The 13,045-nt window shown below is 50.4% G+C and overlaps 7 protein-coding genes across 7 annotated transcripts; 3 read left to right on the top strand and 4 right to left on the bottom strand.

The window, feature by feature from the left end:
* Positions 1 to 876: 876 nt before the first annotated feature.
* IAQ61_002178 (uncharacterized protein) lies at positions 877 to 1,188 on the bottom strand (the record flags this gene model as incomplete). Its single annotated transcript, XM_003834006.2, has 1 exon — positions 877 to 1,188. The coding sequence occupies one exon, from the start codon at positions 1,186 to 1,188 to the stop codon at positions 877 to 879; it is 312 nt and encodes a 103-aa protein (XP_003834054.1).
* A 664-nt stretch (positions 1,189 to 1,852) lies between these two features.
* On the bottom strand, positions 1,853 to 3,153 carry IAQ61_002177 (uncharacterized protein; the record flags this gene model as incomplete). The annotated part of the gene is made up of 3 exons (XM_066095431.1): positions 2,587 to 3,153; positions 2,298 to 2,533; positions 1,853 to 2,248 (listed from the first exon to the last, which is right to left on the bottom strand). Exons 1-3 carry the CDS (start codon positions 2,828 to 2,830, stop codon positions 1,853 to 1,855), a joined length of 876 nt encoding a protein of 291 aa, XP_065954267.1. The 5' UTR covers positions 2,831 to 3,153.
* A 279-nt stretch (positions 3,154 to 3,432) lies between these two features.
* Positions 3,433 to 4,342, top strand: IAQ61_002176 (uncharacterized protein; the record flags this gene model as incomplete). Its single annotated transcript, XM_066095430.1, has 3 exons — positions 3,433 to 3,880; positions 3,999 to 4,118; positions 4,188 to 4,342. The coding sequence occupies 3 exons, from the start codon at positions 3,433 to 3,435 to the stop codon at positions 4,340 to 4,342; spliced, it is 723 nt and encodes a 240-aa protein (XP_065954266.1).
* Positions 4,343 to 4,742: 400 nt separating this feature from the next.
* On the bottom strand, positions 4,743 to 6,834 carry IAQ61_002175 (uncharacterized protein). Its single transcript, XM_003834003.2, has 3 exons — positions 6,284 to 6,834; positions 6,027 to 6,235; positions 4,743 to 5,969 (listed from the first exon to the last, which is right to left on the bottom strand). Exons 1-3 carry the CDS (start codon positions 6,719 to 6,721, stop codon positions 4,994 to 4,996), a joined length of 1,623 nt encoding a protein of 540 aa, XP_003834051.2. The 5' UTR covers positions 6,722 to 6,834; the 3' UTR covers positions 4,743 to 4,993.
* A 64-nt stretch (positions 6,835 to 6,898) lies between these two features.
* IAQ61_002174 (uncharacterized protein) lies at positions 6,899 to 8,279 on the top strand. The gene is made up of 3 exons (XM_003834002.2): positions 6,899 to 7,034; positions 7,096 to 7,357; positions 7,424 to 8,279. The coding sequence occupies exons 1-3, from the start codon at positions 7,022 to 7,024 to the stop codon at positions 8,223 to 8,225; spliced, it is 1,077 nt and encodes a 358-aa protein (XP_003834050.1). The 5' UTR covers positions 6,899 to 7,021; the 3' UTR covers positions 8,226 to 8,279.
* Positions 8,280 to 9,233: 954 nt separating this feature from the next.
* Positions 9,234 to 11,529, top strand: IAQ61_002173 (uncharacterized protein; the record flags this gene model as incomplete). The annotated part of the gene is made up of 5 exons (XM_003834000.2): positions 9,234 to 9,427; positions 9,483 to 10,621; positions 10,673 to 11,291; positions 11,439 to 11,469; positions 11,521 to 11,529. 5 exons carry the CDS (start codon positions 9,234 to 9,236, stop codon positions 11,527 to 11,529), a joined length of 1,992 nt encoding a protein of 663 aa, XP_003834048.2.
* A 613-nt stretch (positions 11,530 to 12,142) lies between these two features.
* Positions 12,143 to 12,397, bottom strand: IAQ61_002172 (uncharacterized protein; the record flags this gene model as incomplete). The annotated part of the gene is made up of 1 exon (XM_066095429.1): positions 12,143 to 12,397. One exon carries the CDS (start codon positions 12,395 to 12,397, stop codon positions 12,143 to 12,145), a length of 255 nt encoding a protein of 84 aa, XP_065954265.1.
* Between the last annotated feature and the right edge of the window lie 648 nt (positions 12,398 to 13,045).

Raw genomic sequence — 13,045 nt, 5'->3', positions numbered from 1 at the left:
GCTGAACAAGAGCAAGTCCAAAGCACACCAAGGCCGCTATGGCCGCATAAATGAACGATATGTATGGATAGGGCCGTCTACGATAAAGCTGAAGGCGCATGGCGCGCAGTAAGGTATGGTCCCGCCAGGCAGCTTGCGTTTGGGAAACAACAACACCAGCAATGTCCTTCTCCGCCCTTGTTGGACGGACAAGAAACCCAAACGGCGAGGTTTGGACTCCAGCCCATCATAGGATAGGACGAATGGATTGGCGAGATCGGGACGCAAAGTAGCCGTTGTAGCATGTTGCGCAGTGTATGGGCGGTGGGTATGCAAGGGCGTTCAGCAGACGCAGATCAGCGGCCTAGAGATCAGTTTAGGCAAACTCCCGTGTCGTACAACGAGCCATTCTCGTGAGTCCAGAGCTGCAGATATGTGCCGGTCGCGTTTGTAGGTGTTGTCAGAGATGATTCCCAGACCCTCGCAGCTGAGACAGAAGTCATCGTCATCGCTTAGTAGCGTGTGCATAGGTATACTGTATTACCATATTTGTGTGACACGAGACACCGCCAGAGGTTTCACAACAGCCACCCAGCAAGATTGCAGGAAGACCTGCTCCCGTCGTGGAACATCTGCCAGCGCAGAGTTGAGGTCGACAGCCCAAGTTACAGATGGCGCACGCGTGCATCCACCAACTGACGCTCATGTATGTTTTGTTACACGAGTGATCGTAAGAGCTTCACAAAGTTGTTCACGACTTACACTGGAATCTCCTGAGTGATCATGGTGGTTTAAGCAGCAGGGGAGCAGAGGAAAGCAATGGAACATGAAGCTGGAATTTTTCCCTAGTACTAAGAAGGCGATGCTAGAGTTCTAAAATGCCGTATCGCACGTGGTCTATTGTTTGACATCCACAGGGTTCTCGAGCGTCTTGTGGACAGACGGCACAGCTCTTTCAACAACGTCGACAGGGTTTTCTAGAGCATTCTCGAGGACAGGAGCAGCCCTACTGAAAATGTGATGGATAGCCTTCGGAAGGTCGCCTTCGAAGATGGCGCCGATAGCGCCTCTGCCGTCAATCGGCATCGGATTTCGAATCTCCATGTTGATGTCTGGCACCGAGCGGATTACCGGTCGACGAGCGGCTGGGGCTGCGAGAATGCTCGCAGCGAGAGCGAATAGCGGGAGCAGAGCGGTAGTGGCGTGCATGATCAGTAGCAGCGATGGGACGATCTCTTATCAACTATTAGACCCAGAACATAAGTAAACATAGCGAATCCTACCTGATTTGAGATGATTTTTGAATTATATATGAAGTTTGGAAATGTTCAGTAAGTTGGAGGGTCTGCTGCTGCGTTTTAAGAAGACATTTGTGTCTGACTTTCAGCGTAGTATCCCAAAGACCCATACTTCTCGGTGCGAAAATACATTTCGGACCTGCAGTAGAGATTTGCGGTGAGGTCGAAGTAGCCTATGGCCATTATCGTGTTCGGCGGAACTACTGTCGTACACAACTTAACCCCATGTCATGGCTTACGAGCCGCAATGACCTCGAGGTAAAAAATTGTAATTCACTGGCTCTTGGATCTGACTGTGGCGGGTGGTAGGTCACCCTCCACCTCGTACGATGGAAGGCCTGATATCTTCGGAAACCCCGCAACGCAGACACGATTGTATTGGGCCTTGACAAGTGACCTTTAGCGATTAATCTTGATAGTTTGTTACACAATTGGCGTGGCTGGCTCGCATGAGCTGAAAAGGGACAGTCATTGTTGTCGATTTCGTGACATAGATCTCAGAGGTGGCAAAGATATCGATTGTAGGGGCCCTCCAAATTTGTAAGACAGTGAATGTACGTCAGAACTGAATGTCTCTAGAAGACAATGACGGGTTCATCAGTGTCCTTCACTTCGTATGTGTCCTTGTGGCCATGCATTTCGAAATAGGCCTGTTGGAAGGCTTGGTACGGCGAGTTTTGGGGACAGAAGCCGAACAACTCTAGGGTGTTTGTCGATTCGCGGTAGTCGTCGAAATTGTAGCAGGCATGTTGGTCAGGACGAGTTGCCCATGCGAGCAACTTATCCCAATCGCGGCATTGTCGAATCTGACCTTCACCTAACTGATGTGCTATGGGTGCTGGCATAGGCGTATCATCGGCAGTACACATTATATCTTGTCGCAAACCGTCCAAACAGTGGTAGATGTGCCGAAGATTGAAGACCTGCTCTCTACCGTGGTGCTTCGCGACGATGGCTTTGCGTATAAGTTTCTGGAGATCCTGTCAGCTGATATAGATACTCCAGTACTGAAAGACAAACCAAGCAATGCAAGTCATGAATGCCTTTCACGTAATAGACGTCGCGCTCTGTATCCCAGGGGAATTGCGTTGATGGTGGAAGACCAACACGTTTTGCAAATGACTGATCAAGTGCAACGGCCACAGGATTGGTCTCAATATCATCCCATGCGGCTTCCATATCACTGTCAGTAGCATTAGGATGCCAGTACTGGGTCGTAGCATGGTAGGGCATGGGAGTATCAAAAGTCAATCCGGCTGAGAATCATCAGCTTAGATGTCGAATTTTCTTCAGGGCTGAGACAACCTACCATACTCCGTCCTTCCAGGATGCTGGGATGTGCGTAGCTTCGCATTATCCATGACTAGCAAGACATTGGCGGCGAGCGACAACAAAAGAATCGAAAGGAAAGCCACGAAGCTGCGCGTGTTTGTTGGTATGATTTCCGTGCTATTCGTGTTCCATGCAGTGCCATTTTTCTCTACCTCCAACTGTGCCAGTATGTCCTCCTCTTCGTCCCTACACAAGGGCTGGTATGTTGGAGGTCTCTCCATTTCGATGAAGTCTACGTGAATAGAATAGAACGAGAGACAAGAAAAAGCTTGTCACGATGGATCAAACTGCATTCCGAATGGCAGTTATCGAGCTGACAACTATACGTACAGCGGCCAGCCTACTCGTCATCTGCTCAGCTCGACAACGACAGATCCAACGGTGACACTCCGAGCTCGGACCAGCGATGAAGGTTACGCGACCAACCGGTTCTTCGCCGTCATGGCGCGAGTCGCCAACCTTGAACATCATCCCGGCGCCGCGCAAGCAAGGAAGGTCGCAAGCAATCAAGAAGATGATGGTGTTACATGTGTGACCGGAATGCTGGAAGACGAGGAGCTATTGCTGATTGAGAAGCGCTGCCCTGACTATTTGCACATGATTCTTGTGGCAAGCGAGGCTGCTTTTGCCGCTGTTACCTACCAACTCAAGACGCTAAGTTGGAAAGCGACCTTCCACTTTGGTCGATGCACCAGACTACCATGAACACTCACTCCAATCAAATAGACCTGACCTTGATGATTTTAATATCTCCGATCCCGCAGTTGACGCGCAAAGGCGGCGAGGTGCAAGTCTGGGGACTTCATATCTTTCCAGTGTCGCCATGGGCTCCATCGACCACTCAACATTCCTTCCAATGAGTGCACAGTATGCTGTACGAGAGGCAAAGACGAGGCAAGAGCTGGACCGAATCGTGGACGTTATCTGGGCAGCGAACTACACACCCTATGAGCCTTTCGTGCAAATATTCTTCCCAGTCTTAGGATTTACAAAAGCCCACCGGGAGGCCGCTATCAGCGAGTCGAAGGAACGTCTGTGGACACAACATCAGCATGATCCCTCAAGTCACTGGTATTATGCTTTCAATACGATAACAGGCCAAACTGTTGGTAGCGCACAATGGGTCATATCAAGAACCAACCCGTTCGCTGCGGAAGCTCCAAAATTGACAGCACCATGGTGGCCGGAAGGAGATTCACGGAGGTTTTGCGAATCCATCTTGAATCAAGTGTACAAGCCGCGAGCTAATTGGATGAAGCGGCCCCATTGTGGTAGGTGGAGCTTTATGGCATTGTCTGAAGATTGATGTTTCCGCCGACGATCTTGCCTCATTGATCCTTGTTCAGTTTGAAGCGTTGGTTGCCCTGTCTTTAGCTAACACCACGATAGCACTTAATTGGATGGCAGTACATCCAGCCTATCGACAACGCGGTATCGGCTCACTTCTCATGAATGCTGGCATCTATCAAGCTGATCAGCTCGACCTTGAGTGTTGGATGGAGTCATCTAGTATGGGAAAACCACTTTACGCAAAATTCGGATTTCAGTCACTAATCAAGCTCGCTTTTGATGACGAAGAGGTATGTGCTAGCGATGAGTGGCGGAAATGCGCGCACGAATTGACTCCTCCACCAATATTTGCCATGTGGCGACCGAAGAAAACGGCTTCGGCCCTAGCAGCAAGAAATATGGAGGATATCAAGATGCCATGGTCTTTGGGTGTGGAGAAGTAAGAGTTAAATGTGGGATTGTCGGTCATAGGTGGCCACAGCTCGCAATGTTCGAAACCTCTCTTGATCAGAGCACCCTGTAAATATTAAATATTCGACTACTGGTTCGTATCAATTGTTAGTCACGGGAGTTCGGTTTAATTCACTCACATCTCGAAAGAATTCCATTTAATTACTAATTACTCTACAAGATGACAGCCCATACTATCTCACTGATAAATGCAGGCCTGACAAATGGAGCCCATCTGAGCGTCTGTCAGCGCCGAGCACATGCAAAGAACAAGCACATACAGTCATCATGGGCCAAGTGCCTGAATAGAGTATTTAGTCCTGCTGTGTAGAGTTCTGGGGTACAGGTGATGCCGTTAGCTGTATCTCCGATAACACTTCATTGTTGAGGGCCATAATGTTGGGTGGTCACGTTGATTGTTTAGAAGGCTTTGTTTAGTAGGGATCTGTGATTCGTGAGAGCACGAGGAAGAAAAGGATCGGCCCGTTAACACAACTGTGTGTAAAGTGCGTCTTACATGCGGAGTGCATGATATCAGGGGAAACCAGATGCTCATTTGTGTGGACTGCAACATGATGATATTCACCTGTGATGTCACTGCCTGCAGCTTTTTGAGTATACATGGTTAGATGATATCATGTTGCTCATCTCCTCCAAATAGCGTCAGCCATTTTTGCCACTTGTGCCATCGGTTCAACATCGTGAACCCTGACTACATCTGCGCCACCCTGTATTGCTGCTGTAATTGCTGCAGCAGTACCCCATACCCTTGTGCTTGCTTTCTTCGCACCTGTCACGTTTCCAATGAATCCCTTCCTACTCGTGCCGACCAGCCAAGGCAAACCCTCAAGGCCGGGAAAGTTTCGCAATTCCGCCTGTCTTCGAAGTAAATCGAGATTCTGCTCTTGTGTTTTCGCGAACCCGATTCCAGGGTCGAGAATGATACGCCAGCGTCGGATGCCTGCAGCTTCCGCAGCGCGGACGCGCTCCAGTAATTCGCGACCCACGGTCTCGACGATGCCGTGGGGATAGGCAGTCAGTGTATTCATCGTTTCGGGCGTGCCGCGCATGTGCATTAGGCAAATTGTACATCCTAACTTGGCGACGGTGTGTAACATACGCTCGTCCATTACACCAGCACTAATATCGTTGACGAAATCAGCGCCAGCGTTAATGGCCTCTTCAGCAACGTCCGCTCGGTAAGTGTCTATGCTGATTGCTACCTTCTTGGCCTCTGGTAGGGATCTAATCAATTTGATAGCAGGTAGAACCCGGGAGAGTTCTTCGGCCAATGACACTTGGATAGCACCCGGTCGAGTTGACTGCCCGCCTACATCGATGATCGTAGCTCCGTCAGCAACGTGACTTTTGATTGTATTAGCAAGGGTTGTCTGATCTATGTTGAAATGTTGACCGCCATCTGAGAAAGAGTCCGGTGTCAAGTTGAGGATGGACATAATGCGTGTTTCGCGATCGGCCTGAAGAGATGAGATAGGTGGCAGTCTTGCCGATAGTGGGATCATTGGTGAAAGGGGCATATCCGAAGCGGGTAACTTCGATAGGCATTCATGCAGTGAGGATTTACCGGAGTTTTGATCGGGTAGATCGGGAGGAATGATTCTGATATGTAGATTAGCTCAGTATTCCCAAGCACAAGAGACTGAAAGGTTGGCATACTCGCACAGCGGTCGCAGCACAAACTCTCGTTCCAGCATGAGTTTGTGAGGTATTTGCAGTCTTTCGTTTGTGAAGGTCAAATCATCGTAGAGCAATATATCCAGATCAATGTTCCTTGGCCCCTTGTCTATGATCTTGACGCGGCCCATCTTTTTCTCGATTGCTTGAAGCTCATCTAGGAGATCAATTGGTGACAGCGATGTTTCTACCTACTCGTGTCAGAAGTCATCTCTTTGGACAAATATACTATGCTATACCTCACAAGCACCGTTCACAAATTTGTCTTGATCGACAACATACATGGCGTTGGTTTCCCACAGACTACTCGTTCGAACTACCCGCATCCGCCCACTCGCATCCATCTCTTTGCAAGCTTGCTCGATCATCGCCACTCGGTCGCCTAGGTTGCTACCCAAAGCAATGAAAGCGCGATGGCTTGATTGTAGGGATCCATGGCGAGACCGACGGAATTGCTTTGAAACACTAGAGCAAGAAGGCCACGTCGGATGATGAAACTTTGCCTCACTGACAAGGCGTGCTGTGAAGGTCCTTGTGCCAGCAAAGTGCTTGGTGGGTAATCCCCCATTGCGCATTTCTTTGGAAGCACTCCATCCAAAGGGCGGTGCGATGCCTTGATTCGGTCGTCGGAGCGACCTCGAGCATGTCGCCCTCCACCTGCCTATACATGCTGACATGGCAGGAAATTTGGCATCCGTGGACAATATCACATGTCTGGGATGGCGTCGGGCGTGAGCCCTGGCGAAAGTTTCCCCAGACCGTCGAGATTGCCCCGCAAATCTGGTTAGCGTGGCAACAAGTCATGCCTCGGCTCATCGCAGCTGGGGAGTCGACCTAGGCTTCTCCTCCCATAAGAGCCGGACACTCTCCTCCTTTGGCTCCAACATTTTCTCTCTGCCTGTGTGGATTACCTTGAATACCTTTTACCGTCTTTCTTTCACTCGATACCCCCAAGCAGCCGGACACTTTGGTTCATCATGGCCTCTCCACGTACGTTGCTTCCCCATGATGCATCGGGTGCTCACGTGCTACAATAGCTGACACAGTGTAGAGCAAATTCGCACAAAGCTGACCGATCTGCTGAAGATCCAGCATCCCGTTATGCTTGCGGGCATGAACGTGGCTGCTGGACCTAAGCTCGCGGCGGCCGTCACCAACGCGGGTGGCCTCGGCGTGATTGGCGGTGTTGGATATACGCCAGACATGCTCCGGGAGCAGATTGCTGAACTCAAGGGTTACCTTAACGACCAGAACGCGCCATTTGGTATCGATCTGCTTCTCCCCCAGGTTGGCGGCAGTGCGCGCAAGACCAAGTTAGTCAGCTGATATCAGCCCGCATGTCCTGGGCCCCTGGTGTGCAGGCGCTAATGTGCAAATAGCTACGACTACACCAAGGGCAAGTTGGGCGAACTTACCGACATCATCATCGATTCGGGCGCAAAGCTCTTTGTTTCGGCTGTCGGTGTACCACCAAAGGCTATCGTCGAAAAGCTTCACAAGGCGGGTGTCCTGTACATGAACATGATCGGACACCCCAAGCACATCAAGAAGTGTCTCGATGTCGGCGTCGATATCATTTGCGCACAAGGTGGTGAGGGTGGAGGGCACACGGGAGACGTTCCCACATCAGTCTTCATTCCGGCAGCCGTCAAGATGGTCGAAGGCTACAAGTCCCCTCTAACAGGCGAACAAGTCCAGATTGTTGCCGCTGGCGGTATCTACAACGGACAGTCTCTGGCCGCTATGCTCTCCTTTGGCGCTACCGGTGTCTGGGTAGGAACACGCTTCATCCTTTCCGAGGAGGCTGGTGCGCCCAAGGCCCACCAGGAAGCTGTACGAACAGCGGGGTGGGACGACAACATCCGCACAATCATCTTCACAGGGCGACCCCTCCGGATTCGGACCAATCCTTATGTACAAAACTGGGAGGAGAACAGGCAGGCTGAGATCAAGGAACTCACCAGCAAGGGTATACTCCCTGTAGAGCACGATCTCGAGAAGATGGGCGACGATATCGATGATGAGACCATGGACAACGCGCGGCCGTTCTTGATGGGCAAGGTCGCTGCTGTCGTTAACGAGAAGAAGACGGCTCGGGAGATTGTTGACGAGCTTGTCAACGATGCTGTCAAGACGATTCAGAACAACAACGCATTGATTGTGTCAAAGTCGAAGCTATGAGCGAATGTTGCACATAATAAATCAATGTCATCTTTCCATTTTGTTTTTCTCAAATTCGACTGGAGTCGCTCTAGTGATGCCAATGCTTCCTCGCTTGCTTATCTGCGCACCTTGATGCTGGGCGACAGGTGTGACGTGGGTAGTCACATGACCATGCTGCGACCGTCCAGACGGTCCAGACGTCAAAACGACTGCTGCCCCACCCCACGACGATATAAATACAACATCACGACACCACCGTTGCGCAAAGGTGCTTGGTAAATCCGGCTGATCTACGGCAGAAATCCCCGAGTACGTGCCCTTATTGGGACAACGGACAAGATGCATTTGGAGGACACGATTGGATGTTTGTCGCCGGTCGGCCAAGGCACATGCTCGTACATCGGACGGTCGACCCCGCGAAGACGGGATGAAGCGATTGACTAGGTACGATATGGGCTCACCACTTTCCCCAGGCGGGACGTATGTACGTATGCATGCTACGGTAGGTACGCAGTATGCATGAACCAATGTACTGCACACAGCTCGCGCTGACATCCAGGTAGCTATTTAAGGCTGCAATTTCATTAATGGACGGTGCTACGGTCGGCTGCGATCGAAAGATCTCCACTCCAACCTAACGATTGCGGCAAACGTGCCGGGCCATCTTTCACCGGCATCACACGTGCTGGGGAAGCGCCCGATAGATTGTTCGCCCACGCGAGAGTCGGAGCCGTCATGTGGCTATATACGGCAGGTTTAGAGTACGGCTAACCGTCAGCCGATGATGGAAATTCGGACGATCAATTTACCGCCGACCTCGATTAGTTGCCGAGGTAGCCCATCATCTACCCAACACAAGGCACCGCCACAAGGCAAACACATCTGCACGATGCCCGTTGAGATGCACCGGTCTTCGGCTCTGTCCTCCGAAGAGAGGCTATCGATGTAGCACTGAACTCCTGGCCTAAACTATTCGCACCAGAGCCAGAGAGAGGTAGACTTTCACACCTTCACGGGCTCGGAGCGATGCTCGGACTCCCCCACATGCGGACAGATGCCGCGAAGGCGGACTCCTCCCCTGTGGTTGCCGAACCACCCAGCACTTCCAACTTCGCCATGGACACAAGAGAAGGAAGAGTGGGCAATGCATTCGCTTGCGAAAGGTGTCGGAAGCATAAAGTAAGATGCGTACCGTCAGACACTGCCAGCTTATGTCAGAGGTATGTTCGTTCCCCTCTGCCGGTACTTTGTACCACTTGGGATGACACGTGCTAGATGTCAAAAAGCTCGGGTGGAGTGTATCGAGCATGTGGCACGTAGACGACCTGCAAAGTCTCGGGGTGATGGGCACAGGAGCGATAGCCATACGCCCAATAGGACCCGCGAATTCGACAAGAAACTGGACAAGCTTTCGGCCATAGTTGCCTCGATGGAACCATCAGGATCACCTTCGAGTTTACCCTTGATAGCTACGCTTCCATCGCAACGTTCCGATGGCTCTCAACACACGCCGACGCCTGCGCCTGCGCCTGCGCCTGCTGCCACTCAGTTGGCGCCTGCACCGACAGTCTTGAAGACCCCAATTCTCCCAGCACCAGATCTGAGTTCAGCCGATTGCTTGTCATTCTGGGACTCGATCAACGACACTATGGCCTGTGTTGGCCGGCTCGATCCCCTGATACGGTCCATTGGTTTGGGTCATATGCAGATGCTGCTAGAGATCTATAGAGTCATGGTAGATTCCTTCCCCTTTGTACCTCTGCCAAAAGATTTTTCTTGCCAAGACCTTATTCGTCAGCGACCGATGCTGATGTTTGCGGTCTTAACGGTGTCGTCTTATGATTCGGTTCGTCTCCAGATGACGCTGAGTCGGGAGTTGCGTAAGGTCTTCATGGTCAAAGTCATGAGCGGAAGTAAAAGCCTGGACCTATTACAGGGCTTACTGGTATTCATCGCCTGGCATCACCACTATATGGAAGTGCAATCTATTTCGATCCCGATGCTACTTCAAATCTGCCTAGGCATGACACATGATCTCGGCCTGGAAAAGGAAGCAAACGCCATACGAAGCCCGTTGCATAAGAATAACTCCAGAGATCGGGAGATGAAAAGAACATATTTGGGCTGCTACTTCTTGGTGTCAAATATTGGAACGATGAACTCTGCGAATCCTCGACCTTCATCCTTCCCGAGCACATTACGAGCTTACGCATCCGAAATAGCATCTGCTTGGGAATACAAGTCAGATGTGGTGCTACCTATATTGATTGATATTTGCCAGTATATGGAAGATGTGGAGGAAACTTTGCGCGACCAACCTGAGCAGGCACTAATCGCACGCTCACAGGTTAAGCGTTTGCGTGACAAATGGGAAAGTATACAGGCTGCGTCGAAGCTGCAGGCAAAAGACTTCAGTAAGAAGAATATGATTTACTCTAGATATGGAGACCCTGACACGTTACTAGAATCACTACAATGGCTACTTCATGCAGCGCAGATGCGCCTATATCGCAGGGCGAGTTCATTAGAGCTTGCAGATCGTGAGACCCCATGGGTCAATGGCTTTAGACTCTCTTCACAAGTAAACTGCCTCCGATCAATCGAAACGTTCCTTGACAACAGCACACGATTGTCAACAAGCCAATATGAGTCGGTCTCCATCGTGGATTGGCTCAACCTGGCATCTGCCATGACCAATCTGAGCCAGTTAGCACTTCAAACGCCACCTTTACCTGGATGGGACCCAGCTGAACTACAGATCGCAAACACATTCGAGTACTTTCGCGATCAACTATGTTCGCGGATACCGCATCCACGGGACGCTTCGGATACCAATCACGACATTTTCGAGCGCTTCCGCCGCACTACTGCGTTGATGAAAACAGTTTTAAGAGATCCTTCGGGTAGAGCAAGTCCAAATAGCAGTACCTTCGAGCTTGCGACTGGGTCTGGTCGAACAGTCTCACTTTTGCAGGATCTACCCTCATTGAAGCCTGATGGTGTGGCGAATGGGACGGAAAGACTGCCGAGTCTAAGACACATCAACTCCTCGTTTGACATCAGCAAGAGCGACTTTCACTGGAGGTTCCTGATGGATGCAAACTAATCACGATGATGTGCGTTCAGTTCGTCAAGGAAGTTGCGTGTGTTCGGCTTAGTCGCCTGAAGATGCTCTATAATATCATTCTAATGTACCGATGTTGGTGCCGATAAAGATGTTGTGTAGCACAGGCGCGGCGGCCGTTCACACTTCGAACCAGAGGTATGAGTCGAATATCCGTATCCGCCCTCAGCCACCGGCTAATTAGCGCAGGCGTCATGAAACGAAGGTCTCTAAGGTCCACCGTGCTAGCGTAAGCAATGGCTGTACACCCCGCCTCCCCCTTCGCGAGGCGCACCTCAAGGCAGATCTGATAATGTTTTCAAAAGGTCTATGGCCTATGCCTAATCCTACGCACTGTTTTTCTTCTTCTACTAAAAAAGGATGCCGTCATGTATTTCTCTTCTTTAGCGACTTTCCATCGTTGATACCCCTCGCTACATTTGTCCCATTCTATTTCACAACCTCGTCCTCCTCCTGCACATGTTCAAAAAAGTTGAACTGCCATTCAAAGTCGTTTAAAGCTATGCATAGTGAACAAATAAAGATACCCTTTGTTCCAGCAGCCTTGCGTTCTGCCATACTACTGGCCCCACCATGACGCCACAGACGTACTCGGGTCCACACGTGACTGATATGATCACAGCACAGCCACATTCGAGTTCAGAGATAAGAGTAAGCAAGCACAAGCGTTGGCGCAGAAGAAATATGTTTATTGCCCAAGAGCGAGCAGCCTGCACCAACAATCTCCCCTTCAAGTCACAGGCATACCGTATACCAGCTGTCCTCTGACATTATCCACACCCACTTCCCTCTCAACCCCCTCTCCGTACCGTCAGCAACATCTTCCTAACCTCGTACCGATACAACCCAGCTCTGCAATCCAATCTTTCTTCTTCTTCTTCTTCTTCTTCTTCTTCTTCTTCTTCTTCTTCTTCTTCTTCTTCTTCTTCTTCTTCTTCTTCTTCTTCTCTTCATCGGAAAAATAAAAAAAAATCTCGATATTAAACATGGGCTGCTTCTCCAGCAAACCCAACGATCCACTTTCCCAGGACGCCACGGCTGCAAGGATGGCTTCCGCGCCGGGCATGGCGTTTGGTTCGAGTACGAGTCATACTGCGGGACACAATCATGGTGGAGGTGGGGGTGGGCATTATAGTTTCAGTGGTGGAGGGGGTGGGGGGTTTGTTGGGGGAGGTGGTGATGGAGGAGGTGGAGGTGGAGGTGGAGGAGGGGGTGGAGGAGGAGGAGGGGGTGGTGGTGGATGTTGATGATGAGATTGATATAGGAGGAATACCCTACAACGAAGCTTGAGAGGAACCGTTTTATGCTGCTTGCGCCGGAGGTACAAACTCCCTGATAATAGGGGCAGTGTTGGTCGATTCAACAATGGGCCATGGATTACTTTTTGTTTTGCAAAATGCGTGATATGCATTCAAATGCAAAACTAAGCTCGAGTTTTATGAATCCGGAAATTGGAGTTTTCGTCACCTATCACGTGCATTGTTTAGATGATTTTTTTCCATTCGAGCCTAGATTAAAACGCCGCGTATCATTCATTGTGCCAGATTGGCTTTGCAATAGCATAGTAGTAGGTCTCTTCTTGTTTTCGCTCGCGTTGCTGATTGAGGAAATGTGGGTTAGAAGGGAAGCAACGATCTCGAGGAAAACACCATCTTCTCTCGCTGGTCGAAAGCGGACAGATACCTATGGTCTTGCGGTCCCCTTGCACCTACCT

Source organism: Plenodomus lingam (genome assembly GCF_022343315.1).
Source record: "Plenodomus lingam strain CAN1 chromosome Unknown contig_14, whole genome shotgun sequence".
In the NCBI taxonomy this organism is placed as follows: domain Eukaryota; kingdom Fungi; phylum Ascomycota; class Dothideomycetes; order Pleosporales; family Leptosphaeriaceae; genus Plenodomus; species Plenodomus lingam.
The sequence above is the reverse complement of the archived record's forward strand: the minus strand, read 5'-3'. Positions and strand labels throughout refer to the sequence as shown.